This window comes from Nicotiana sylvestris, chromosome 11, assembly GCF_000393655.2.
Source record: "Nicotiana sylvestris chromosome 11, ASM39365v2, whole genome shotgun sequence".
Lineage (NCBI taxonomy): Eukaryota > Viridiplantae > Streptophyta > Magnoliopsida > Solanales > Solanaceae > Nicotiana > Nicotiana sylvestris.
Genome location: NC_091067.1, coordinates 157,354,640 through 157,381,419, shown reverse-complemented (window position 1 = coordinate 157,381,419; position 26,780 = coordinate 157,354,640). Strand labels below are relative to the sequence as shown.

General features: G+C 40.3%; 1 protein-coding gene across 1 annotated transcript; it reads right to left on the bottom strand.

Moving 5' to 3' along the window:
* Positions 1-309: 309 nt before the first annotated feature.
* LOC138881899 (uncharacterized) lies at positions 310-23,509 on the bottom strand. Its single transcript, XM_070162199.1, has 6 exons — positions 23,033-23,509; positions 22,304-22,412; positions 21,730-21,862; positions 21,510-21,625; positions 20,802-21,394; positions 310-606 (listed from the first exon to the last, which is right to left on the bottom strand). Exons 1-6 carry the CDS (start codon positions 23,507-23,509, stop codon positions 310-312), a joined length of 1,725 nt encoding a protein of 574 aa, XP_070018300.1.
* Positions 23,510-26,780: the final 3,271 nt, after the last annotated feature.

Sequence of the window (26,780 nt, the reverse complement as noted above, 5' to 3'; positions counted from 1 at the left end):
AAGAATAAAACAAAAGGTAACCAAGTTAGTGAGGATCATAAAAAGTATTACAGTGTTTAAACACATAGTGCGGGAATTTAAAGTGTGTCCTAATTTGGGGACCTCTTTGTGCCCGAGGTAGGCCTAGCGATAAATTGTTTTGGAGAACTTAGAATGCTAAATGCCTTATTTTATTAATAGAAAATAAGACGAATCCCAAATCGACACTAAATAAACAAGAAATGAAAATCACTAATGGCCATTGGCCTTATTACATTTTATAAAGCGAAAAGATAAATTCCTATCTTCTTGGTCCCTGAAGGACCTTCCTCAGGTTGAATGCTCTCGTTGATCAGATCCTCCAATTCGCATAGGTTTACCAGTAAAATTCCTTTGCCAGGAGTTCTCCTTCGTTTCCCTCGGCGTTCTAGCAGCGGTGACTCTTTTCCTCACTTTTCCTTTCAATTCCAGCAGACTGTATTCTAGATATTCCAACTTTTCGCTAGATTTGGCATCCCTCTCTTTCCACTCATTGATTTGGTCATTTGATGGAAGACTCCTCCACCATTCTAGAAAGAGTGAGGGTATGCTAACCATACCAAAGTTGGGGTCCTCATTCTTCATTTTCTGCAAAACAAAAGGGTTAAGACCCTACCCCCACCATACTCGACTATTTAACATCAACAATTAGCATAAAGCATTTAGTTCTCCAAATAAATGCCCAGAACATGGTAATGTCCATTTGGATTTTAGGGAAACCCAGTGGACTTTGGACAAGGCTATCTTAAAGAGTCATTATGCGGATAACATAACTGACTCGTCTAGGTTTGACCATGATGCATGCACAATTAAACAGAGTAAGGTTTCTATGGGGTTTTAGACTGGTACCCTTGAGCGGACAACTCAAGAGGGAAAGGCGCGGAACTGTCAACTACACCGTTGATCGACTGGTTTTACCGCAAATATGCCTTTTCTGGATTTAGGGGTGATAATATCGGAAGAGCGCAACCACTAATTATAAGCGTTGCTATGATATTTTATTTGGCACGAGTGGAATATGATGTTGAAAATGTGTTTATGCAATAACTAAAGCAGGTTGTCACGTATTTGCACATTGAGAAAGCAGTAAATACAACAGTTCTTCATAATTTAAAGTAGTAACAAAGGAAAGTAGTAAAGAAAAGTGGAGAAATAAAGGAAAGAAACAAAAAGACAAGTCAATTTTGCAATCGAAAAGAAAATTGAATGATTGAAAGAAACAAATTGATAATTGCGCATAAAGAAGCATAAATAATAATAGTCTGAAATGGTAAAAGCCAAAAAATCCTCAGCAGAGTCGCCATGCTGCCGCGCCCCCTTTTTCTCGTGAAATCGGGTTTATGACATTTGGGAGGACAACGCATTCCTTTTTTTGGGAATTTTTGGATTTGAATTGAACAGTCGCCACCTAATGATTAAGGTGCATTAGGACACCAAGAAGGTTTGATTTGAGTAACCAGAGATTGGGTAAGGGCTTAAAATTATCCCAAGGGGAAGGTGTTAGGCACCCATTAGGATCCACTAGTGCGGTTCCCGTCCAGACTATTGTTGTGAATTTAGGTGCAAATAACATGTAGGCAAATAAAGCTTCAAATAAGAGGAGACTTTAACATAATGGTTACAAACAAAATTGGAAAGAATTAAAAGGAAGTTGATTTTCTTACAAGAAATAGTTTGAAATCTTTAGAAGAAACGAAGAAACAAAGGGAAAAAGGGGGCCCTATTTATTTATAATATGAATCACCCCACAAAACATCCGGTAATCACTCCTCAGTGAGGGGATACACGAGACGTTATCGCGTGGTCATCATATCCATATCTACCCTTTCCCACCCATTAAGGTATTAAAGCGTGGAATGGTCTCGTTTACTTATTGCATGCTATTATCCGTCCCAATCATATCAGTCCCAGAGGTATTTAGGACTACAAATCCTAAGGAGGAGGGATATTAGGCTTATTTGTAGTTTCAAATGCAAAATTCTAAGGCGACATACAAAAACATGTATAGCAAGTTGGGGGAAAGAACATGACAAGAAAAATCTCAAATATACCTCCTTGAACAAAGAAAGCACATAATTAGCATGACTTTCACATATTTATGGTCTGATTAAGAACTTAAAGGTTAAGGCAGATTGATTTATTACATAATTCAGATAAGAAGCTTGAATCAGGTCTGCCTGCTGGTTGTAGTTAATGGCACAGATTCAGTTTATAACTTTGCCCTAAGTCTTGCCCAAGTGTTGGACAAGGATCCAATAGGCATGGTATCTACTGAATTCAGAAAGCAATAATAATAAGTTGATTACATATTGGTTAAAAAGGTTGTCGGGTTATTAAAGAAAGCAAGTTTTTACGAAGACCATGAGTTCTGCAAATGATAATCCTTATTATTACTTATTAGCTCTAGACGTGAATGAAGCGATTCAGATTTGCTTAAAAATTCCTATAGACATACTTTCTACGCGTAGTTGATCAGAAGTCTTATAGACATGGTAAAAGTACAGAACCCTTATAGACATGATATCTAAATGCATAAGACGGGTTTTAACCTCTAAACATGGTATCTAATTGGCGGAATTTGAATTAAGACATGAACATGATATCTATATGCAGTTGATTGTTTAAAACCTATGAACATGATTTCTAGATGAAAATGAATATACAAGATTCAGAAGGACCTATAGACATATTTTCTATATGCATATGCAGAATTCAGATTTCCATACTTATAGACATGATTCCTATAAGCATGATTTCTATATGCATGCAGATTTCAGAATGACTTATAGGCATGATTTCTATATGAGAGTTGCAGAATTTAGAATGACCTATAGGCATGGTATCTACCCTTTGCATACATAGTTACCCACCTTTTTCACTAGCCATCCCCAAGAGTTTATTACAAATTATTACAGCCCAGAATAAAGTAAAATACATCATAAAAATGCAAATAAAAGTACAACCAGCCCGATTCAGACTTCATGTCTAAAATATGAGGTAAACCAACTACACACGATCAAGATCTAAAGCCTTTTTTCCATTCGAGAGTGTCAAAGTTCCCTAAGAGCCTCAAAAAGGACTCCGGGAAATGCTCACACCCAAATGTATTATCAGATTAGGACAAGTGCAGTATGGAAGGGCCAGCCTTCCAGTGTCCAAGTTCAGAGGGAGCTCAAAGGATCCCAAGGCAAGGCTCACAAGAGAGGGGCAGAACTTAAAGACTAAAAAAGTGTGTAAGTGCAGAAACAGAATTCTAAAAGGGGGGAAGGGAGGGGGAAATAGCTACAGATAAGTACATATAAGGGGTTCAGGGGGAATAGGTAAATTGAAAGAGGCAAGGGCATGCTGTAGGAATGGCCAGCAATGGAGAATGCCAGCACACCCATAAGCTTGTTAGAACACACTATTTAGAGTCTAGGATCCCAAGGAATCAAATTTAATTCATGGACAATAATTTGCATATTGCCATGCCTTAAACCATAGCTCAAACACATAGGGGCAGGGGTTTGGGATTCAGAATAGAATAAGCAGAAAGAAATCAACATGCTAAAGTAAGTATTGAACTATATAGAAACAGTGAGTAGACATAGATACGAAAGTAGTAAATAAACACTTTTTTCTGGTGCTAAAGCTTAAATCAGGACATACCAGTTTCAAAGAAAAAAATAGAGAAAAGCAGTAGGTCTTGTAAATAGGCCACAGTGCAGACAAGAAGAGAGAATACTATTACGTGTAAGTGTAAGTTCAGAAAGAATATGAGTTATGGTGTGCTAATGAAAGAGTCGTGTATTTATAGTGTGAAAAACAGGCATAAATAAGGTAAGAAAACAATTAAGGAACTGGATGTTAATTAATAATCAATCAACACAAGACTTCCTTTAATTAAGGAATTCGAACTCAAAAGGTAAAACTATTTAAGGAAAGAAACCAAATAAACATCTTATGCGATGTAGGCAATTAAGGGTAAATACATAGAAGTTTATTTTAGGGGCAGAGCTTTGAAATACACGGTTGCATAAATAAGGTATGAAAAATTAATTTGTAGCCAGTAAATCAAGGATCAGAGATTTTGTAATCAATGGTCCATGAATGAACCAAGTTAGAAAAGCTGGAAAAAGTTTTTAACTTAAGTCGAGTAACAGGGTAGTCAACAAACATTGAAAAAAATCAATCAAACTTATACAAAAGGAAGTCTGAAATTAATCAAAAATTTAAAGCCCTTTTAGAGGGAAGTTCAGCACATATAAAGAGCACACAAATATCAGGCATGTGAAAAGGGTCAAGTGGAGGGTCTTATAGAGTTTAGCAAAAGTCAGAATCATATGAAGAAACAAAATTGAAACAATAATTTTGAAACTAAATGAAACAGTAGATAAAACAACTCCAGGAACTCAAATATGTCTAAAAGATTAGGGTTTTTGAAATCAGGCAAGTTCAAAGATGAAACACAAGCAAATCACATAACCAATGGTCTCAAAACTCAGATGAACCCTTAAATTCTAGGGTTTTTACCATCAATCGAGTGCATTGGTGAGAGGACAAGCAATCAAGGAAAATATACTAATCGAAACAGGTTCAGAGGTTTCAAAAAGGAACTGACACCCTTAGCATGCTCTTTTAGTAGTAGAAACTCATGAGAAGCATATTAAAAGAACAACATGCAAGACACAGTAAAAGAAACATAGTAGAAGAAGCTAATGAGAAACATAGTAGAAGAAATTGATTAAGAACACAATAACAGAAACTTAAAAACACAGTAGAGGAAACTGATAAGAACATGGTAGCAGAAACTTAACGATAACACAATAGAAGAAATGTAGTAGGAGAAACAGAAAGAACACAGTAGAAGAAACATAGTAGAAGAAACACACAAAAGAAAAAGAAAAATCAGAGAAACATCTAAAAATCCTAGATCGGAAAATAAAGGCTTTGAAAGCATAAATTTTGAAAGAAATATCAGAAAATCATTTAAAAGCTTAGGGAAAACATGGATATGGAACAGGTCTACAGTCATTTTAGTGCTTTTAATTTATTTTCAGAAATTTGTTTATTAGTTTTTATAAATTAAATGGGAAAAAGGGGCTAATTAACTTATAGCCACATTTGGCCTAATTAAACCCAATACCCAACCCAAACTAAACCAACCCAAGACCCAAGCCCAATACTAAATCTACCCGACCCAACCTAGACTAAATCCTGGCTGTTGATCATTTTTGATCAATGGTCCAGATCTGCCCTTACCTAATTAAACCAAACGACCCCCCAAGACCCCTCTCATTCCTCACTCAACCGACTCTCTCTCTATCTCTCTATCTCTGGTTCTCTCTAGAACCTTCCCCCTTCCCTTTCTCTCTGATTAGTTCCATCCATCTTCTCCGGCCACCTCCTGGCCTGAATCCATGGTGGTTTCACCACCCACCAGCCTTCTATGTCTCCTCATGCTTGGTTACTGAAGTCTCATGACTTGACCATGAAGAGCTGGGTCCAGACTCTTGTTGATTCAAGTTTCACGGCCATCTCCGGCCTTGCTCCAGCAAGCCATGTCTGTTTCGAGCCTGGCCTTGTCTCCTCCTGCTTATATCCAAGCCTTTCTCACCGTTTGGGTTTCTCTGAAACCCTAGTTTTTGAGGTTTTTCTGATCTTATAACGTATAATTATCAATTTAAAAATACAAAATACCATCTTATAAACATGAGATTGATTTAAACATAAAAATAGCTAATATTGCAATTACGCAATTTTATCCTTAAAATACCAAATAAATTTGTAAAAATGCGTGAAAAAATATATTAGTTATATTGTAAAATAAACATAAGAATCCAATAAATAAATCACCAAAACAATAATTTTAGGGACAATTATTGGGTTTTCCTTGATAAAACAGAGTAGTAAATTGACTTTAAAATCTTTAAAAAATTAAGAAAAATAATAGGACCTTGGAACATACTTATATATGCATATACATGCTATTTTGAAAGATATTTTGCATATTAAAAATATAGAAAAAATTGGGTATCAACAGCTGCCCCTATTTACCCGGGAAGGATGAAAGAGTTGTCAGGTAAAGATATGATGGCCGATTTTGACTGAATGAAATGGTTTGAAGAGGTTGGTCGTTCTTTGTCTCCTAAGATGCCTAAATATCCCTGGTCTTACAGGAATCAGTCCATGTGTAGTTCAGGATCCGTCGATGGAGTAAGCTGATGGAGGCCTTTTCAAGAACGGGCGCAATATTCAGGTCGGGATGAATGGTTAAGGTCTAATAGGGCTGCGGGAACTGGAGCGAGATTTCTCCTACTAAGATAGTCGTTGCTTGCCGGTTTACCTACAAATAAGCAATACAAGCATATATTGTGCGTAAATTTAAACATGATGTAAGTTCCCGTCGGACCATGAATGATGTCTTTGGACAGTTAGGATGACGTCCTCAAACCATGATCTTCTGGGCCATAAAGCGTATAATAAAGGATTTGCATGACATTAAATGATGCTCTCGGGCTATGGGAATGATGCCTCCAAACTCTCGGGCTATGGGAATGATGCCTCCAAACTAATAAAGTTTTTGAATAATGATATGCAAAAGATTAAAGGAGATCCTCAGGCCATGGCATGGCGTTCTCGGTCTATGAAAATGGTGCATCCGAACAATGACGCCTTTGGATAATTTGGCGGTCTTTCAGCCCATGAGATGCAGTATTTGGTGATCTTTCAGCCCATGCAATGCAAAAGCGGCGATCTTTCAGCCATGCAAGTGTAAAATAAAGCGGCGATCTTTCAGCCATGCAAGTGTAATATAAAGCGGCAATCTTTCAGCCATGCAAGTGTAAAATAAAGCGACGATCCTTCAACCATGAAAGTGTAAGATAAAGCGGTGATCTTTCAGCCATGCAAGTGTAAGATAAAGCGGTGATCTTTCAGTCATGCAAGTGTAAGATAAAGCGGCAATCTTTTAGCCATGCAAGTGTAAGATAAAGCGGCGATCTTCCAGCCATGTAAGTATAAGATAAAGTGGCGATCTTTCAGCCATGAAAGTGTAAAATAAAGCGGCAATCTTTTAGCCCTGCAAGTTTAAGATAAAGCGGCGATCTTTCAACCATGCACGCGTAAGATAAAGCGGCGATCTTTCAGCCATGCAAGTGTAAAATAAAGTGATGATCTTTCAGCCATGCAAGTGTAAAATAAAGTGGCGATCTTTCAGCCATGCAAGTGTGAGATAAAGCGGCGATCTCTTAGCCATGCAAGTGCAGGTGGAGGTAGAGCTTAACCTCAGAAGGCAGAATGGTAGCCTTATGCAATGCAAGAAATGCATATGGAGACAATGCTTAGTCTCGGAAGGCAGAATGGTAGCCTTATGCAATGCAGGAAATGCAGATGGAGATAGTGTTTAGTCTCGAAAGGCAGAATAGTAGCCTTATACAATGCAGGAAATGTAGATGGAGACACTGCTTAGTCTCGAAAGGCAGAATGGTAGTCTTATGCAATGCAGAAATTAAAATAAAAGGGCAATTGGTAATAGAGTTTCTTAGCTGATAGCAAATTGCGACATTGTGACTGATGGGGATGTTGTGATATAGGGAATATCGCCGGTGTGCGTGGGTAGCAAATGCTGGTAAACATGAACAATTCTGAGAGTTGTATTCCTGAACATCGTTTATCTCGTGAATGTATAGCATGTCGGATGCTTTCGCAATCCAAATGTATGCATCCAAAGAAATATCGTGAGTTTTGTAGAGGGGAGGTTAGTTCATATCCATATTGGCTTTGCTTGACCTTCTCGACTCTGATCAGGTGATACTGTACGTATCATTAGGGTAGTGTTGCTAAATAAAGCAATTTTAGTAACAAACAGGCATGATTAGTATAATATAACATAAATAAATAATCGAGAATAGTTTTTTTTAGATGAACTGACGACCGCGATGTGGTTCAAGACATTGCAACCTTTCTTGTTACGGAATTTTGAGGGTCCTCCTCAAAATTCTGCCCCAGTTTACTAGGTTGATGCTTCTGACGGCTGCTTGCGATGACTAGCTGAAATTGCTTTGGAATTTTGAGGGTCCTCCTTAAAATTCTGCCCTAGTTTCCAATTACGGGGGGAGGGGGGAAGAATGAAAATTTTATTGAATTGTGACCGAACCCATAGGGCTGCCTACGTATCCCCTCTTAAACGGGAATCTGGTTAGGCATAGTTCAAATTATATCATAAAGGAAAGTATAAGGATTACACATAGTATCGCTTGACTGCATCTGAATTGATCGACTTTGGCCAGACTTCTCCGTCCATTTTCGCAAGTATGAGGGATCCTCCTGTTAGAACCCGATGAACCATATACGGACCCTGCCAGTTGGGAGAGAATTTCCCTTTGGCATCATCTTGATGCGGGAAAATTTTCTTTAACACCAGCTGCCCTGGTGTGAACTATCTCAGCTTGACTCTTTTGTTGAAAGATCTGGACATTCTGTTCTGATAGAGCTGACCGTGGAAAACTGTATTCATTCTCTTTCCGTCTATAAGAGCCAGATGCTCGTAACGACTCTTCATCCATTCTGCGTTGGCGAGCTCAGCTTCTTGTATGATCCTCAAGGAAGGGATTTCTACTTCGGTGGGAATGACTGCTTCTGTACCATATACCAACATGTAGGGGGTTGCCCCAGTTGATGTGCGGACTGTGGTGCGATACCCAAATAAAGCAAGTATTTGCTCTATTCATCTGAGGTCTGTAGGCTGTAGAATTCTTGTGTTTGATCTTGAAAGCTTCACACATAGCTTTCATCAAGTCACTGTCGCGCCCACGTTTTCTCGTGAAATCGCGTTTATGACATTTGGGAGACAACTCGTTCCCGTTCGAGAATTGGGTTTTGAATTGAAGATTCACCACCTAATGATTAAAGTGCATTAGGACACTAGGAGGGGTTTGTTTTGAGTTACTAGAGATTGGGTAAGGGCTTGAAATTATCCCAAAGGGAAGGTGTTAGGAACCCATCAGGATCCACTAGTGTGGTTCCCAACCAAACTATTGTTGTGACTTATGTGCAAATAACACATAGGCAAATAAAGGCTTCAAATAAGAGGGGATTTTCACGTAATGGTTACAAATAAACAAAAGTAAGAAAAAGGAACTAAAGAGTTGATTTTCTTAAAAGAAATGGTTTAAAAAGATTCAAAAGAAACAAAGAAAACAAAGGAAAAAGGGTTCCTAGGTTTATTAATAATATGGATCACCTACACAACATCCGATAATCACTCCTCAGTAAGGGGCTACACCTGATGTTATCACGTGGTCATCATATCCATGTCTACCCTTTCCCACCCTGTTAAGGTATTAAAGCACGGAATGATCTCGTTTACTTATTGCATGTTATTACCCGCCCCAAACCTATCAGCCTCGGAGGCACTTGGGACTACTAATCCTTGAGGGAGGTGGTATTAGGCTTATTTGTTTTACCGGTGGACATGTCGGATCAGTTGGCAGTTTGTGGGCCACAATAGATGTGCTCAAACCAGTCATGTCATCATATGACCAGGCAAATATGTCCTCGTATTCCTTCAGAAATTCTATTTATTCTTCCTTTTCTGACGGTGACAAATGAACGCTGATCCGATTTTCTTTGATATTTTCTGCATCTCCCAAGTTAACAATCTTAGTTTCGTCCAAGTTGAACTTAGGTCTATTCTCAAAATTTTCAACCTCTTTAACAATCTCTTCCAGTATTTCATCTTCCTCTGAATCTATGTTCGTTTGTTGCATTGTCTCGTTGCATGTCACAGCCATTGGTTCATCAAGATAGGTAATAGTAATGATGTATAAGTAAAGTAATGAGAGAAAATAATAAGAGTAAGATTTGTAAGGAAACCGAAATGCTTTGATAAATTTCATAACTGTTTTGAACATTGGAAGATCTTATTGCGAAAATTCAAAAATGTGAAAGGAAAATAAACTAATAAAAATAAAAGATAGTGCATGATGCTTTGTTCAGCCTTGCTACCCCAAGGCTTTTCGAGCACTGGTGGTTCTGATGGTCCAATTGTTGAGGTGTGATCCTCGGCTTATGGCCTGTATGGAAGGGCCTTCCTCCCCCTCCTCCTCGAAAATGACACAACAATCCATGTCATCTTCTTCTAGGAACAAATTCCTCAATGCCGCCAGTGTTTCCTCTTCTTCCGACCCATAGATAACATCGGCCGGTTGGAAAGTATGCTCCAAATGTAGTATTGGCTGCTCCAGTGGGTAGTATAGACCGCGCCATGGTGGCGGCTAGTTGTTGAATTCCTCCCAAGTAAACTCATATCCCAGACCAAAAGTGGTGCCATGTTTCTTCAGTTTGATAGGCTTGGTGATTCCTTGGAGGTTCTTGCCAAGTCCCTTGTCAGGTTCATATCCGCACCAATTTAGTATGCTCTCAATTTTGTTGCCCCACCACTTGTATTTATTGACGACATTGACTCGCTTGATGTGGTAATAGGTTTCCCCGCCTGTCCGCTTGATGTAGTGTCGATGCTACAGCCCCAGCGGCATGAATCCACAGTCGTCCCAACAACAAGTTGTAAGATGCCAGCACATCTATTACTTGGAAATTGACATCGAACCAAGTAGGCCCCATTTGCAAGCACAAACTAATTTCCCCAATAGTGGACCTTTGGGAACCGTCAAAAGCTTTGACGTTGATGGCCCCGTCCTTGATCTCATGCAGCCCCTTTCCCAATGTTCTGAGTGTTACCAACGAACAAATATTGAGGCTGGACCCTCCATCAATCAGGATCCTAGTGATAAAATAATCTTCGCATTGCACGGTGATGTGCAATGATTTGTTGTGACTCAACCCTTCTGGTGGCAGCTCATCTTCATGAAAAGTGATCTTGTGACTTTCCAATACCTGCCCTACCATGTTTTCCATTTCTCCTCTGGTGATGTTGCTTGGTACATATGCCTCACTCAGCGCCTTCAACAAGGCATTTTTATGTATGTCGAAACTTTGCAGCAAATCTAGGATAGAAATCTGTGTCGGTGTTTTGTTCAGCTGATCAATGACTGAGTATTCCTTGGCTTGTTCATCGGGCCCGGTTTCAGTGATGGTCGGCTGACCAAAGGCCTGCTTACTCGACTCAACTAAATAGTCCGGAGTATAAACCCGACCGATTCTTGTTATACCCTGTGCCGCAACTGTTTCCCCGAATTTAGCTTTCCCTTTCCTTCTTGCCTCAGCTGCGTAATCCCAAGGTATGGCATTTGTGTGGAACGGTGTTACGGCCGACATTGTTACTGGGATGGGCACCTTTACTCCGAACGGAGCATGTATTTTGGAGGGTAAAACAACAATTTCATACGGTGTGGGTGCGTTTGTTGGAGACCCAAACTCGACTTTAATTGGTGTTGGAATCTTTGTAGGGGGTGGTTCTTCAAATTCAAGTGGTACAGACATGTTTACCTCAACCTCCCTAGAAGGCTGAGTCTGGACTATGATCGAATTGAGGGTGACTATCGGCTTTTTTGGTTTGTCACCTTCTGTAATTAAACCGATCGATCCTTTGGGATCCCAATCATCCTCTATTTAAATTATGTGAACACCTCCACCCTTATGGTCCGGCAGAGGGTTGTTGTGGACATTCGGAGTAGGATCATTTGCTATAATGATCTTGTTATCGATCAGAGTCTGGATCTTATCTTTCAGAGAGAGGTATTCATCAATGGTATGTCCCTTCGTGCCGGAATGGTATGCACAAGATTTATTTGGATTGACCCACGGAGAAGGGTTTTCAAGGGTTATAGCAGGGATAGGGGTGACATAATTAGCAGTTTTGAGCCTTTCGTACAACTGGTCAATCGGTTCAGCAATGGCGGTATACTGTTTGGGGGGTATGCAGTCGAAATTTGGTCGAGGTCTAGGAAAGTTTTGGTGTGTGGGAGTTAATTGATAGTGAGATGGCTGAGCATTGTAGGCTTGGTAGACATGTGCGAGTTAGGAATATCTGGGTGAAGTAGGTTGATATGTAGGAGGTGGGGGTGATTGGTAAGTAGGAGATAGAGCTTGGTAAGAGGGTGAGGGTGTTTGGTAATTCGGGGTAGGCTGGTATATGAGTGGAGGTATCGGATAGGCTTAGTATTTGATAGGGGATTTGGCTCTTTGTGCAACCATTACGGCACCTACATCCCTTTTCTTGGACGTACCACCAGACTGTAAAGCCTTATTTGTAGCTTCCAAAGTTTCAAAGTTTGTAACCATACCACCTTTGATGCCTTCCTCGATCCTTTCCCCTAGCTTGATGATGTCGGAAAATTTCTGGCTCTCAATCAACATCAGCCTTTCATAGTACTGCGGGCCTTGAGCCCGAATGAAAAACTTGATCATTTGTTCTTTTTCTAAAGCAGGTCTAACCTTAGCAGCTTCTAATCTCCAGCGAGTGGCATACTCGCGGAATGTTTCCGTGGGCTTCTTCTTTAAGTTCTGGATGTAGAACACATCTGGTGGATTTTCTGTGTTGAACCTGAACCTGTCCATAAAGTCAGATGTCATACGCACCCAGTTCGACCATTTCTTTGGGTCTTGGATAATGTACCAAGACAGAGCATCTCCCTTCAAACTCCTCATGAAAAGCTTCATGCGAATCATTTCGTCTTTCCCTACTCCGACCAGCTTGTCGCAGTATGTTCTCAAGTGGACTCTCGAATCCCCTATACCATTAAACATCTCAAACTTAGGAGATTTTTACCCCTCAGGCAGTTCGACATTTTGTTGTATACAAAGATCTTTGTAGTTCAACCCTTCAATCCTCTTACTTCCTTCGACACCCTGAATTCGACTAGTCAATCTCTTGTGTTCTGCAGCCAGGTTCCTGATGAGTGTGTTTTTATCATCAGACGTGGGTGTTCTTAAGACAAGTTAGGTGGAGGGTGGCATGGTTTCCACATAGATGGGGGCGTTATGGTGGAAATGGTCATTTGTGGAATTCAGAGGTTTTGGGATAAGTAGTTGCAGTGGTGGTGAAGAGCGGGATAGTTTTGTGGTTTTGGGATGTTTTGTAGAGGTGTGGGGTTCTGAGCATTTGGAAAATTGATATCTGGAGTGGTGAGGGAAAATAACAAGTTTTCCAGATTCCGAACCTGATCAAGTTCCTCCTGAAATTTCACCAGTTTCTGCTCGAGTTGGGACGCACTTTCTTTGGAGACCTGAGCACCATGAGTGACCTCTACCCGTTCAGTTGAGTTTTCCTTTCTGATTTTGTTCAAATCTTCCATCTTTTCTTTGTTCCTGCTTCTGATAGGACTAGGAGGAGGAGTGGGTGGAGGACCCTTTGATCTTGTGTAATATGATGATGATGTCAGAATGTACGAACTAACTTTTGGGGAGGGGAGTAAATAAACAAAAAGTAAAAACAAAAAGGTAACAAGTCAGTGGGGATTATAAGAAAGTGTTGCGATATTTAAACACATAGTGCAAGAATGTACATCGCGTCCTAATTTGGGAGCCTCGTTGTACCCGAGGTAGGCCTAGAGACAAATTGATTTGGAGAACATAGAATGCTAAATGCCTCATTTTATTGATAAAAAGTAGACGAATCCCAAAACGACACTAAATAACAAGGAATAAAATGTCACTAGTGGCCATTGGCCTTATTACATTTCATAAAGTAAAAGAACACTCCTATCTATTTGTTCCCAGAAGGACCTTCCCCAGACTCAGCATATTTGGCTCCATCGAACAGCTTCACTAGCTCGCAAAGTTCCAGCAGCAGGTAGGCTTTGGCCAGGTGTCCACCCTTGTTTCTTTCAGCATTCTGGCAGTCCTCGATCCTCTTGAGAAACTTCCTTTCCAGCTCCACTAAACCTTATTCCAAGTATCCTAATCGCTTGTTGGCACTGACAGCCATGTCTTTCCACTCTTCAGTCAGTTTTTGGTGGGCTTCTTGAATCTTATGGTGCTCGCTTTCACATTCCTGAATCCTCTTGCGGAGTTGATTATATTTGACCTGTGCTTCAGCCCTTTCATCAATGATTTTGTGACCTCGAACAAACCCGAGTTGGCCCAGACCATTGTGATTATCCTCCAGCCAGCCTGAATAGTATTGGGTGTAGCCAACATGGTATTATCTGGTTCAATAGTATCTCTTCCCATGATGATCTTGCAATGCTACATATGCTGAGCTTGGCACTTATAAGGACTGTCATCAGCTTGGAAGTCAACCCGGAAGTGACTTATCTTGTCGACCCTTAGTATACCCTACTTCCTACCAGCCTGTATCATAACTCGGAGAGGGACATAAGGGTAGGTTCCTCTCAAACCGATCAATATCAGAAATGGTGCGTCACTGGATCGGGCGATGAACTCTTTAGTAGGGAACCACTCGAACATCCATTATATTTGATCCTCAGTTAGATTTTCAAACAGCTCCACCCACCCCTTGGCATCTTTTGGCTGAGCAAACATGTTGGGCATGTAGTTCATTCGCCTTGGTTGATAGAAGGCTATATGGTCGTCCCAGTCTCTATGCTGAATATCTTGCCAATATTCACCCCTTTGAAGATGCTCCATGAGCCAGAGCTGGAGTAGCAAGTTGCAGCCCTCGAAGTGTGGGGCTCCTTGTTGACACTTTTCCAAGGCTCGGTATATCTCTGCGATGATCATGGGCACTATGCTAAATGGTTGTCCACCAATTCCCTCCATCAAAGTTTTGGTGACCATGGCTATCCTGGTGTGGATCCTTGCTTTCTTCATTGGAAACACTATCATTCCCAAAAAGCAGAACATGAAGACAAAGACCCTTCGGTGAATATGCCCTAACGATGTAAGGGCGAACTCATCCAAATATGTACGTAGGATTTATTGTGACCGTATCTCTCGTACAAATAATCAAAGATAATGTAGGACTCCTTCAAACATGTCAAGTCTGGATTCTTCTTTAGGCCCATCATTTTCAGAAAACCTCTACCCTTGCGATTTTCCGGCATTAACAAACCCGAGGTCTCCCATGGTACACCAGCCAATCCTCATATTTCCTCTAGTAGGGGTGTCATCTCAATCTCTCCAAAGCAAAATACAGACCTATCACAATCCTAGAACAGAGTAGCAGCTTTTATGATTTTGTTGTTGGGTTGGACCTCCAGGAGGGAAGGTAAATTTCCTAGGTATTTCCGGACAAGAGTCTGATCACTGGAATAAAGATCCTCCCACCAACTTAGCAACCTTGGGTGGATGTTTGTGACCATGCCGAATCTGGGGACTTCGTGCTCCATGCTTCTTCAAGACAAAAGGGTTAGGCCCTTACCCCTACCAGACTCGACTATTAAATACCAATAATTGGCATAAAAGCATTTAGTTCTCCAAATAAATGCACAAACGTGATAGTGTCCATTTGGGTTTTGAGAAACCTAGTGGACTTCAGATAAGGCTATCTTAAAGAGTCATTATGCGAACAACATAATAGACTCGGCTAGGTTTGACTATTACTGTGACTTTAGACTGGTACACTTGAGCGGACAACTCAAGAGGGAAAGGCATGGAACCGTCTACTACACCGTTGATCGACTGGTTTTACTGCAAATACGCCTTTGCCGGATTTAAAGGGTGATAATATCGGAAGAGAGCAACCACTCATTATAAGCGTTGCTACGGTATTTGTTTGGCACGAGTGGAATATGATGTTGAAAACATGCTTAAGCAATAATTAAAACAATTTATCACGTATTTGCACGTTCATAAAGTAATAATTACAATAACTTAAAATAGTAATAAAGGAGTGCAGTAAAGGAAAGCAGTGAAAGAAACAAGAGACAAGTTAGTTTTTTTTTTTTGCAGTAGAAGAGGGAATTAAATGCAAACAAGGCACATAAGAAATATAAAGTCACAGTAATAGCTTTAAATGGTAGAAGCCTAAAATATATCCCCAGTAGAGTCGCCACGCTGTCGCGCCTGCTTTTTCTTGCGAAATCGGGTTTGACATTTAGGAGACAACTCGTTCCCATTCGAGAATTTGGTTTTGAATTAAAGAGTCGCCACCTAATGATTAAAGTGCATTGACACTAGGAGGGGTTTATTTTGAGTAACTAGAGATTGGGTAAGGGCTTGAAATTATCCCAAGGAGAAGGTGTTAGGCACCCCTCAGGATCCACTAGTGTGGTTCCCGACCAAACTATTGTTGTGACATAAGTGCAAATAACACATAGGCAAATAAAGGCTTCAAATAAGAGGGGATTTTCACGTAATGGTTACAAATAAACAAAAGTAAGAAAAAGGAACTAAAGAGTTGATTTTCTTAAAAGAAATGGTTTAAAAGATTTAAAAGAATCAAAGAAAACAAAGGGAAGGGGGGTCCTAGGTTTATTAATAATATGGATCACCCCACACAACATCTGGTAATCACTCCTCAATGAGGGGCTACACGTGATGTTATCGCATGGTCATCATGTCCATGTCTACCCTTTTCCACCCCATTAAGGTATTAAAGCGTGGAATGGTCTCGTTTACTTATTGCATGCTATTACCCGCCCCAATCATATCAGCCCCGGAGGCACTTGGGACTACTAATCCTAGATGGAGGAGGTATTAGGCTTATTTGTGGTTTCAACAGGTAAAACACTAAGGGAACAAATAAAACACATATAACAAGTTTGGGGAAGCATATAAACAAATAGAAGGGCTCAAACAAACCTCCTTTAAACCAAATAAAGCACATAATGTAGCATGACTTGCATGTACTGTTTAGGGTCTGATTAAAACTTAAACGGTGGAGGCAGATTGATTTATTACATAGTTCAGATAAAAAGCCCGAATCAGGCCTGTCTGCTGGTTGTAGCTGATAAAAGTATGATTCAGTTCATAAACTATCCTACGGCTTGCCTAAGCGTTAGACGAAAATCTATAGGCATGATATCTACTGATTTCAGAAAAGATAAGTATACTAATTTTAGAAAAAGGTTGTCCGTTATTTAGGAAAGACGAGTTTTGACAAAAGATCATAAATTCTGCAGACGTTAGAAAATGATTTTAGATTTGTAGGCGAGTGAGACGTTTCAGACTTGGTTATTAATTTCTATAGGCATGCTTTCTAGGCGTTGTTGATTTTAAACCTTTTTACAGACATGGCAAGAGTGCAGAAATCCTATAGGCATAGCATCTAAGTGTTGTAATTCGTTGAAGCCTATGAACATGATATCTAAATGCAGTTAGTTATTTAAGCCCTATAAACAGGTTTGCCTAGTGACAGATGCATATGCAGGATTCAGATTTCCAGTTAACTATGAGCATGGCATCTATATGAGAAACGCAGAAATTTAACTATAGGCAGGATATCCATATGAATGCAGAATTTCAGAAACCTATAGGCGGGATATCTATATGGGTGCAAAATTCCTTATAGGCATAGTATCTACATATGAAAGTGCAGAATTCCTATAGGCAGGATATCTATGTGATATGCAGAAATCAGAAATTCCCTATGAGTAGGATATCTACCCCTTTTACATACATATTTATCCCTCCTTTTCACAAACCATCCCCGAGAGTTTTATTACAAATTTATTACAACTTAGAAAAAGTAAAGTAAAAAAATACATCAGAAATTAAAAAGTACAACCAAGGAGTGCCTGATTCAGACTTCCTGTCTGAAGTATGAAGTAAATCAACTCCAAGAGATCATATTCAAATCCTTTCTCCTATTTGGGGTGCGTTAGAGTTCCTTAAGAGTATCATATGAACTCCGGGAAGTGCTTACACCCAAATGTATCACGGATTAAGCCATGGTGTAGTGTGGAAGGGTCAGCCCTCAGGTGTCCAAGTTCAGAGGGAGCTCGAGGTCCCAAGGCAAGGCTCACAAGAGGGGGGCAGAACTTAGGGACTAAGAGAGAGTGCACGTGCATAAGTAGGATTCTGAAAGGGGAAAAGAGAAAAGGGAAGCAGCTCACATCATTACATATAAGGGTATAGGGGAATGGGAAGTTGCAAAAGGCAACAGAAAAGCGAGCTGAAGGACATATCCAGCAATGGGAGATGCTAGCACACCCTCTGGCCTGTTTGCTTAGAGGTCAAGACCCTAGTGGTTCAAACTTAAGTCATGGACAACAAATTACATTGCCATATGTTAAGTCACAACTCAAAACACATAGGGGTGAACAAAACACACATAAGAAAATCAGCATGCTAATTTAAGTACTGAGATATACCGAAATAGCAGATGAATATGTATACAAGAGAAGTAATTACACATTGTTGTGGTGCTAAGAATTAAATCAGGACATACCAGTTTTTAGGGAAACAAGTAAAGGAAAGCAGTAAGTCTTGTAAAACAGGCCACAATGCAGTCAAGAAGAGAATATTATTAAGAGAGAGTATGAGTTTAGAAGGATTCTGATGATGTAGTGTGTGAAGAGGGTCGTGCCTTTTATAGTATAAAAATCTGACAGAAATAAGGCAAGAAAAATAGTTAAGGAACTGATTGTCAATCAATTACATAAGGCTTCCCTTAATTAAGGGATTCAGGTTCAAACGAGTGAAAACCATTTAATGAAAGAAATTGAGCAAGCACTTTGTGCACAATATGAAATCAGCGGCAAATACATAAAAATTTATTTAAGGACAAGGTTTTGAAATACACGGTTTGTGCAAAAAAGGTAAGAAAATCAATTAACAAACAGTAAATCAAATAAGTTCGAGATTTTGCATGAATTAACCGAGTCAAAAAAGATGAAGAAGGGTTTAACTTAGGCCGAGTAACAGGGAGAAGCCGCAAACAATGGAAAGAAATCAATCGAGCCATATTAGAAGGACGTTTGCACTAATTGCAAATTTGAAAATCATTTAGAGGAAAATTCATCATATATAAGGAGCATGTGAGCATGAAAGAAGACTATCGTGTAAATCAGTAGAAAAAATCCAGTGTAGAAGAGTTTAGTAAAAAGTTCAGCATTGGATGAAAACAAAGATGTCCAAACTCAGTTCAGAGATTAAAAGTCAGTCTGAAAGAGGTAAAGGTTCTAAAATAAAACCCTAGTTCAATCAAACCTCCGCAAAACCCCCAAATTCTAGGGTTTCCACCTTGAATCAAGTGCAGAGATGAGGAGGCAAGTAGTCGAATCGAAACATGTTTAGAGGTTTCAGAAAAGAACTGAAACTTCTAACATGCATCTTCCAGCAATAGAACTCATGTAAATACAGTAGAGGGGTTCAAGGAAAACAGAGTAAAGAAACTAATTTGAAACATGATGAGAAGAGACTGATAAGAACAGTAGAAGAAAGCATGCTTAAGAAGATCCTTTTAAAAGAAACAAAGTTCAATAGAAGAAAAATAATAAGAACACAGTAGAAGAATACAGTAGGCGAAACATACCAGAACATAGTAGAAGAAAATAGTAGGACATAGTCGAAAAGCATACAAGAGCATAGTATAGAAAGCACAGTAGAAGAACATACAAGAATGGAACATAGAAAGCACAGTAGAAGAACATACATGGTAGAAGGAAAATATAGAACACAGAAGAGGCAAATACACACAAACGAAAAGAAAAAGAAAGTCAGAGAAACACTTAAGCATTTTTAGAAAACCCTAAATCATAAAAGAAAGAGTTTGAAAAGTAATTTTCGAAAGAAAAGTTAGGGAGATCGTTTGAAAACTCAAAGAGAGCACAGATGCACAACGGATATAAAGAGATCTAAGAAAACCTTGAAGGGTTAGGGTTTCAAAAGAACCCTAGAAATGAGAAAGGCATTGAAAAGGTCATCGATCTGAGTCGGAGAAGTCAGAACCACGCTCAAAACACCATGGTATGCCGGAGCAAGGCCGACGATGACTCTGGAACCTTGAACTGGCAGAGGTATGGGTGCAAACCTTCAAGGAAGGCCTTGAATCTTCAGAGATTAGGAGTGTAAGACCAACAGGAGGTAGGTATAAGACTCCCATAGCCCTGGAAGCCATGGATTCCGGTGGCTTTCAGGGTGGAAGCGTTGAGAGGCGGCTAAGGTTCTGAGAAGACTTGATAGAGTTTGAGAGAGTGCAGGGTTTTAGAGGAAGTTGGGGTTGTGAAATGGTTAGGGTTAGGGGGTAGGTCGGGATTAAAAAGGGAAAGGGTATTTGGTGGTCGTTGATTATTTTGATCAACGGCCTGGATTAATTGAGTAGGTGGGGCAGTTTAACAGGGTTGGGTTTGGGTAGGTTCAAACAGGGAGTGGGTCATGGTAATTGGTTTTAAAATTGGGTTCAATTGGAGGTTCAAATAAGGCTAAAATTGAAATAAACGGGGTTAATATTTAAATAGCCATTTTTCCCTTATTTATTTTATAACAAATAGTAAAATAATTTTTGGAAATAAATTAAAGGTACTAAAATGATTAATAATACGTAATTATCAAATTAAAAATACTAGAGTCAATTTTACAATTATGAAAATAATTAAATCTTTTGGTTAGTATCGCAATTAAAAATTGGCTAATATCGCAATTATACGCAGTTTAGCTTAAAAACTACTAAATAAATTTGTAAAAATATGCAAAACTTATGCCAGCTATATTTTAATATAAATATAAGAATCCAATAAGTTAATCACCCAAAATGATAATTTTGGAGATAATTATTGGGTTTTTCTTGATAAAATAGGGCAATAAATAGATTTAAAAATCTATAAAAATCAAGAGAAAAATAGTAAACCTTGGGACATACTTATATATGCATATACCTTATATTTTGAAAGTATTTTGCATATAAAAAATATATAGGGAAAAATTGGGTATCAACAGTCACTGTTGAGGTTGGAGCCATTATCAGTAATGATTGATTCTGGAATCCCGAATCGACAAACGATGCGGTCGCGGACAAAGTATGCCACAACTTTCTTGGTTACTGCTATGTAAGATGTTTCTTCGACCCATTTGGTGAAATAGTCGATTGTTACTAGGATAAACCTATGCGCGTTGGAGGTGGCAGGCTCGATTGGTCCAATAATATCCATTCCCCAGGCAGTGAACGACCATGATGAGCTTGTTGCAGTAAGCTCATTTGGGGGTACCTTGATCATGTCTGCAAGTATCTGGCAGCAGTGGCATTTTCGGATGTACTGGATGCAGTCTGTTTCCATAGTCATCCAAAAGTAACCAGCCCGGAGTATCTTCTTGGCTAAGACAAAACCGTTCATATGTGGACCGCAAGTTCCAACATGGATTTCTTCTAGTAGTTTAAATGCTTCCTTCGCGTCGACACACCTTAGTAATCCCAAATCCGGGGTCCTCCTATATTGGATTCCTCCGCCGTGAAAGAAATTGTTAGACAACCTTCGAAGTGTGCGCTTTTGAGTAGTGTTCGCAAGTTCTAGGTATTCTCCTATTGCCAAATATTCCTTGATATCATAAAACCAAGGCTTTCCATCTGCTTCTTCTTCGACATGAGCACAGTAAGCTGGTTGATCATAGATATTTACCGGAATAGGATAAATGAAGTTCTTGTCTGGATGTTGTATCATGGATGATAGGGTAGCCAATGAATCGGCAAACTCATTCTGGACTCTGGGAACATGCTGGAATTCTGTTTTTGTTATCCTCTTTCTCAACTCCTATACATGATGCAGATAAGGAAGTATCTTGGAGTTCTTGGTCGCCCATTCTTCTCGGACCTGATGTATCAGCAAGTCTGAATCCCCAATTACTAGTAGCTCTTGAATGTTCATGCCAATGGACATCTTGAGCCCTAAGATGCAGGCTTCGTACTCGGCCATGTTGTTGGTGCAAGGAAACCTAAGTTTGGCAGACACCGGATAATGCTGGCTAGTTTCTGATACTAGCACTGCTCCTATGCTGACTCCTTTGAAATTCGCTGCTCCATCCAAAAACATTCTCCAACCTTCATAGGATTTTACAATATCTTCTCCTATGAATGATACCTCTTCATCAGGAAAATACATTTTTAGGGGTTCGTATTCTTCATCCACGGGATTCTCGGCAAGGTGATCTGCTAGCGCCTGTCTTTTGATCGTTTTTTGAGTTACGTAGACAATGTCAAATTCACTCAACAGGATTTTCCACTTGGCTAGCTTGTCGGTAGGCATGGGCTTCTAAAATATGTACTTCAAAGGATCCATCCTTGATATGAGATATGTAGTGTAGGCAAAGAAGTAGTGCCTCAACTTCTGAGCTACCCAAGTTAAAGCACAACAGGTGCGTTCTAACAGAGAACATCGGGCCTCGTACAGGGTGAATTTCTTATTGAGGTAATAGATGGCCTGCTCCTTCCTCCCTGTTTCATCATGTTGCCCCAGAACACAACCGAATGCTCCGTCCAATACTGCGAGGTAGAGTAATGGAGGTTTACCTGGCTCGGGAGGGACCAAAACTAGTGCTATTGACAAGTACTCCTTGATTCTGTCGAAGGCCTTTTGGCAGTCATCGGTCCATTTGGTAGCGGCATCCTTCTTCAACATCTTAAAGATTGGCTCACAGATAACTGTAGATTGTGCTATGAACCGGCCGATATAGTTAAGTCTCCCCATGAAACTCATTATGTTCTTCTTGTTCTTTGGCGGTGGCAATTCTTGAATAACTTTAACCTTTGATGGATCCAGTTCTATTTCTCGGTGACTTACAATGAACCCAAGTAGTTTTCCGGCAGGAACCCCAAATGCACACTTCGCGGGATTCAGTTTCAGGTTGTACCTCCCTAATCTGTTGTAGAACTTCATCAAATCTTCTATGTGGTCAGTGGTTTTCTTGGACTTGATAATAACATTATCTACGTACACCTCTATCTCCTTGTGTATCATATTGTGGAAGATGGTAGTCATGGCCCTCATGTAGGTGGCCCCAGCATTCTTCAAGCCGAACGACATCATCTTGTTACAGTACATCCCCCACGGCGTAATGAAAGTTATTTTCTCAACATCTTCTTCATCCATCCAGATCTGATGATTCCTAGCGAACAATCTTCAAATGATTGCAACTCATGCCTGGCGAAATAGTCGATCAGGATGTGTATGTTCGGCAAGGGGAAGTCGTCTTTTGGACTAGCCCGGTTGAGATCCCGATAGTCAAAACAGACTCTGACCTTTCCGTACTTCTTTGGTACTAACACAATGTTGGCTAACCATATTGGGTATTTTACTACCCTGAGAACCTTAGCTTTGACTTGCTTGGTGATTTGTTCCTTGATTTTCAGACTCATATCAGGCTTGAATTTTCTGAGCTTTTGCTTTACCGGCGGACATGTTAGATCAGTTGGAAGTTTATGAGCCACAATAGATGTGCTCAAACCAGTCATGTCATCGTACGACCAGGCGAATATGTCCTCATATTCCCTTAGAAATTCTGTGTATTCCTTCTTTTCTGATGGCGCTAAGTGGATGTTGTTTCGTGTTTCTTTAACGTTTTCTACATCTCCCAGGTTGACAATCTCAGTCTCGTCCAAGTTGGACTTAGTCCTGTTCTTAAAGTTCTCAACTTCCTTAACAAATTCATTTTGTATGTCGTCTTCCTCTGAATCTATGTCCATTTGTTGCGTTGTCTCGTTGCATGTCACAGTCATTGGTTCATCAAGATAGGTAATAGTAATGTTGTATAAGTAAAGTAATGAGAGAAAATAATAAGAGTAAGATCTATAGGGAAAATTGAAATGCTTTGATAAATTCCATAACTGTTTTGAATATTGAAGATCTTATTGTGAAATTTTAAAATGCAAAAGGAAAGTCAACAAGTAAAAATAAAAGATAGTGCATGATGCTTGTTTAGCCTTGCTACCCCGAGGCTTTTCGGGCTCTGATGGTTCTGATGGTCCAGTTATTGAGGAATGATCCTCTACTTAATGCCTGTATGAAAGGCACTTCCTCCCCCTCCTCCTCGAAAACAACAACACAATCTATATCATCGTCTTCTAGGAACAAATTCCTCACTACTGTCAGTGTTTCCTTTTCTTCTGACCCATAGATAACATCGGCTGGCTGGAAAGTATGCTTCAAATGTGGTATTGGCTACTCTAGCGGATAGTAAGGACCGCGCCATGGTGGTGACCAGTTGTTGAATTCCTCCCAAGTGTACTCATATCCCAAACCGAAGGTGGTGCCGTATTTCTTTAGTTTGATAGGCTTAGCGATTCCTTGGAGGTTCTTGCCAAGTCCCTTGCCAGGTTCGTATCCACTCTAGTTCAATATGATTTCAATTTTATTGTCCCACCATTTGTCCTTATCAACGGCGTTGACTCGCTTGATGTGGTGATAGGTCTCCTCGCCTATCTTTCTTCTACCTCCGATTACTAGGATGGTCTGGCGACTGTATATGGGATTGCTACCATCGCCGTGAATGATCACCTCTTGGTGGTTCCACTCAAATTTCACCGCCTGATGTAGTGTTGACGCTACGGCCCTAGTGGCATGCATCCACGGTCGTCCCAACAACAAATTGTAAGATGATGGCATGTCTATCACTTGAAAATCAACATCAAACCAAGTAGGCCCCATTTGCAAACACAGGCTTATTTCCCCAATAGTGGACCTTTGGGAACCCTCGAAAGCTTTGACGTTGATGGCCCCGTCCTTGATCTCATGCAGCCCCTTTCCCAATGTCCTGAGTGTTACCAACGGACAAATGTTGAGGCTGGACCCTCCATCAATCAGGATTCTGGTGATAAAATAATCTTCGTATTGCACGGTGATGTGCAACGCCTTGTTGTGACTCAGCCCTTCTGGTGGCAGCTCTTCTTCATAAAAAGTGATCTTGTGACTTTCCAATACATGCCCTACAATGTTTTCCATCTCTTTTTTGGTGATGTTGCTTGGTAAAATGCCTCACTCAGCACCTTTAATAAGGCATTCTTGTGTGCATCGGAATTTTGTAGCAAAGTTAGGATAGAAATTTGAGCCGGTGTTTTGTTAAGCTGATCAATGACCGAGTATTCCTTGGCTTGAATCTTTCTCTAGAGATCATCGGGCCCGGTTTTAGTGATGGTTGGCCGATCATAGGCCTGCTTGCTTGACTCAACCAAATGTTCCGGGGTATAAACCCTACCGGTTCTTGTCATACCCTATGCCGCAACGGCTTCCCCGAACATGACCTTCCCTTTTTCTTCTTGCCTGGACTATGTAGTCCCAAGGTATGGCATTTGTATGGAATGGTGATATGACAGACATTGCTACTGGAATTGGCATGGGCACCTTTACTCCGAACGGAGCATGTGCTTTGGAAGGTAAAATCGCAACTTCAAATGGTACGGGTGCATTTGATGGAGACACAAACTCGACCTCAATTGGTGCAGGCGTCTTTGCAGAGGATAATGCTTCAAACTCAAGTGGCATGGACATATTTACCTTGGTGTCCCCCGAAGGCTGAATCTGGACTACAATTGGATTGAGGGTGACTATTGGCTTTTTTGGATCATCGCCTTTTATGATCAAACTAATTGATCCTTTGGGGTCCCAATCATCTTCTATTTCAATCATGTGAACACCTTCACCCTTGTGGTCCGGCAGAGGGTTATTGCGAACATTTGGAGCAGGTTCTTTTGCCACAATAATATTGTTATCAATCAAAGTCTGGATCTTATCTTTCAGAGAGTGGCATTCATCAATGGTATGTCCTTTCATGCCGTAATGGTATGCACAGGATTTATTTTGATTGACCCAATGAGAAGGGTTTTTAGGGGTTATAGCAAGGATAGGGGTAACATAACCAGCATTTTTGAGTCTCTCGTACAGCTGGTCAATTGGCTCAGCAATGGCAATATACTATTTGGGAAGTCTACAGTCAAAATTTGGTCAAGGTCTAGGAAGGTTTTGGCGTGCGGGAGGTGATTTATAGTGGGATAGTTGAGAATTGTAGGCTTGGTAGACATGTGTAGGTTGGGAATATCTTGGTAAGGTAGGTTGATATGTTAGAGGTGGAGGTGATTGATAAGTGGGTGGTGGAGTTTGGTAGGAGGGTGAGGGTGCTTGGTAGTTCGGAGTATGCTGATATGTGAGTGGAGGCATTGGATAGGTTTGGTATTTGATAGGGGATTTGGTTCTCTATGCAACCATTACGGCACGTGCGTCCCTTTTCTTGAACGTACCACCAGACTGTAAGGCCTTATTGGTAGCTTGCAAGGCTTTAAAGTTTGTAACCATACCACTTTTGATGCCTTCTTCGATCCTTTCACACAACTTGATGATGTCGGAAAATTTATGGCTTTCAATCAACATCAGCCTTTCATAGTATTGCGGGTCCTGAGCTCAGACGAAAAATTTGTTCATCTGTTCTTCCTCTAAGGCAGGTCTGACTTTAGTAGCTTCTGATCTCCAGCGAGTAGCATACTCGTGAAATGTTTCCGTGGGCTTCTTCTTTAGGTTCTGGATATAGAATATGCCTAGCGCATTTTTTGTGTTGAACCTGAACCTGTCCATGAAATCGGACACAATACTTACCCAGCTCGACCATTTCTTTGGGTCTTGGCTAATGTACCAAGACAGAGCATCTCCTTTCAGACTCCTCATGAAAAGTTTCATGCGGATCCTTTCGTCCTTTCCTACTCCGACCAGCTTATCGCAGTATGTTCTCAAATGAAATCTTGGATCCCCTGCACCATCAAACATCTCGAACTTAGAAGGTTTGTACCTTCAATCCCCTTACTTCCTTCGATGCCCTGAATTCGGCTAGTCAACTTCTTAAGTTCTTCAGCCAAGTTCCTGATGAGTGAGTCTTTATCATCAGACTCGGGTATGCTAGAGATGGGTTGGGTGGAGTGTGGTAGAGTCTCCACATAGATGGGGGTGTTATGATGAGTGTGGAAATGGTCATTTGTAGAGTTCAACAGTTCCGGGATGAGCAGT

Coding starts and splice junctions, on each gene's coding strand:
- LOC138881899 (XM_070162199.1), bottom strand. CDS start 23,509: ATGACTGTGACATGCAACGAGACAACGCAACAAATGGACATAGATTCA. Junction 22,413..23,032: donor TACCAAAGAAGTACGGAAAG/GTCAGAGTCTGT, acceptor CCAATCTTTAAG/ATGTTGAAGAAGGATGCCGC. Junction 607..20,801: donor ACTTTGTCCGCGACCGCATC/GTTTGTCGATTC, acceptor TTTGTTTTGCAG/AAAATGAAGAATGAGGACCC.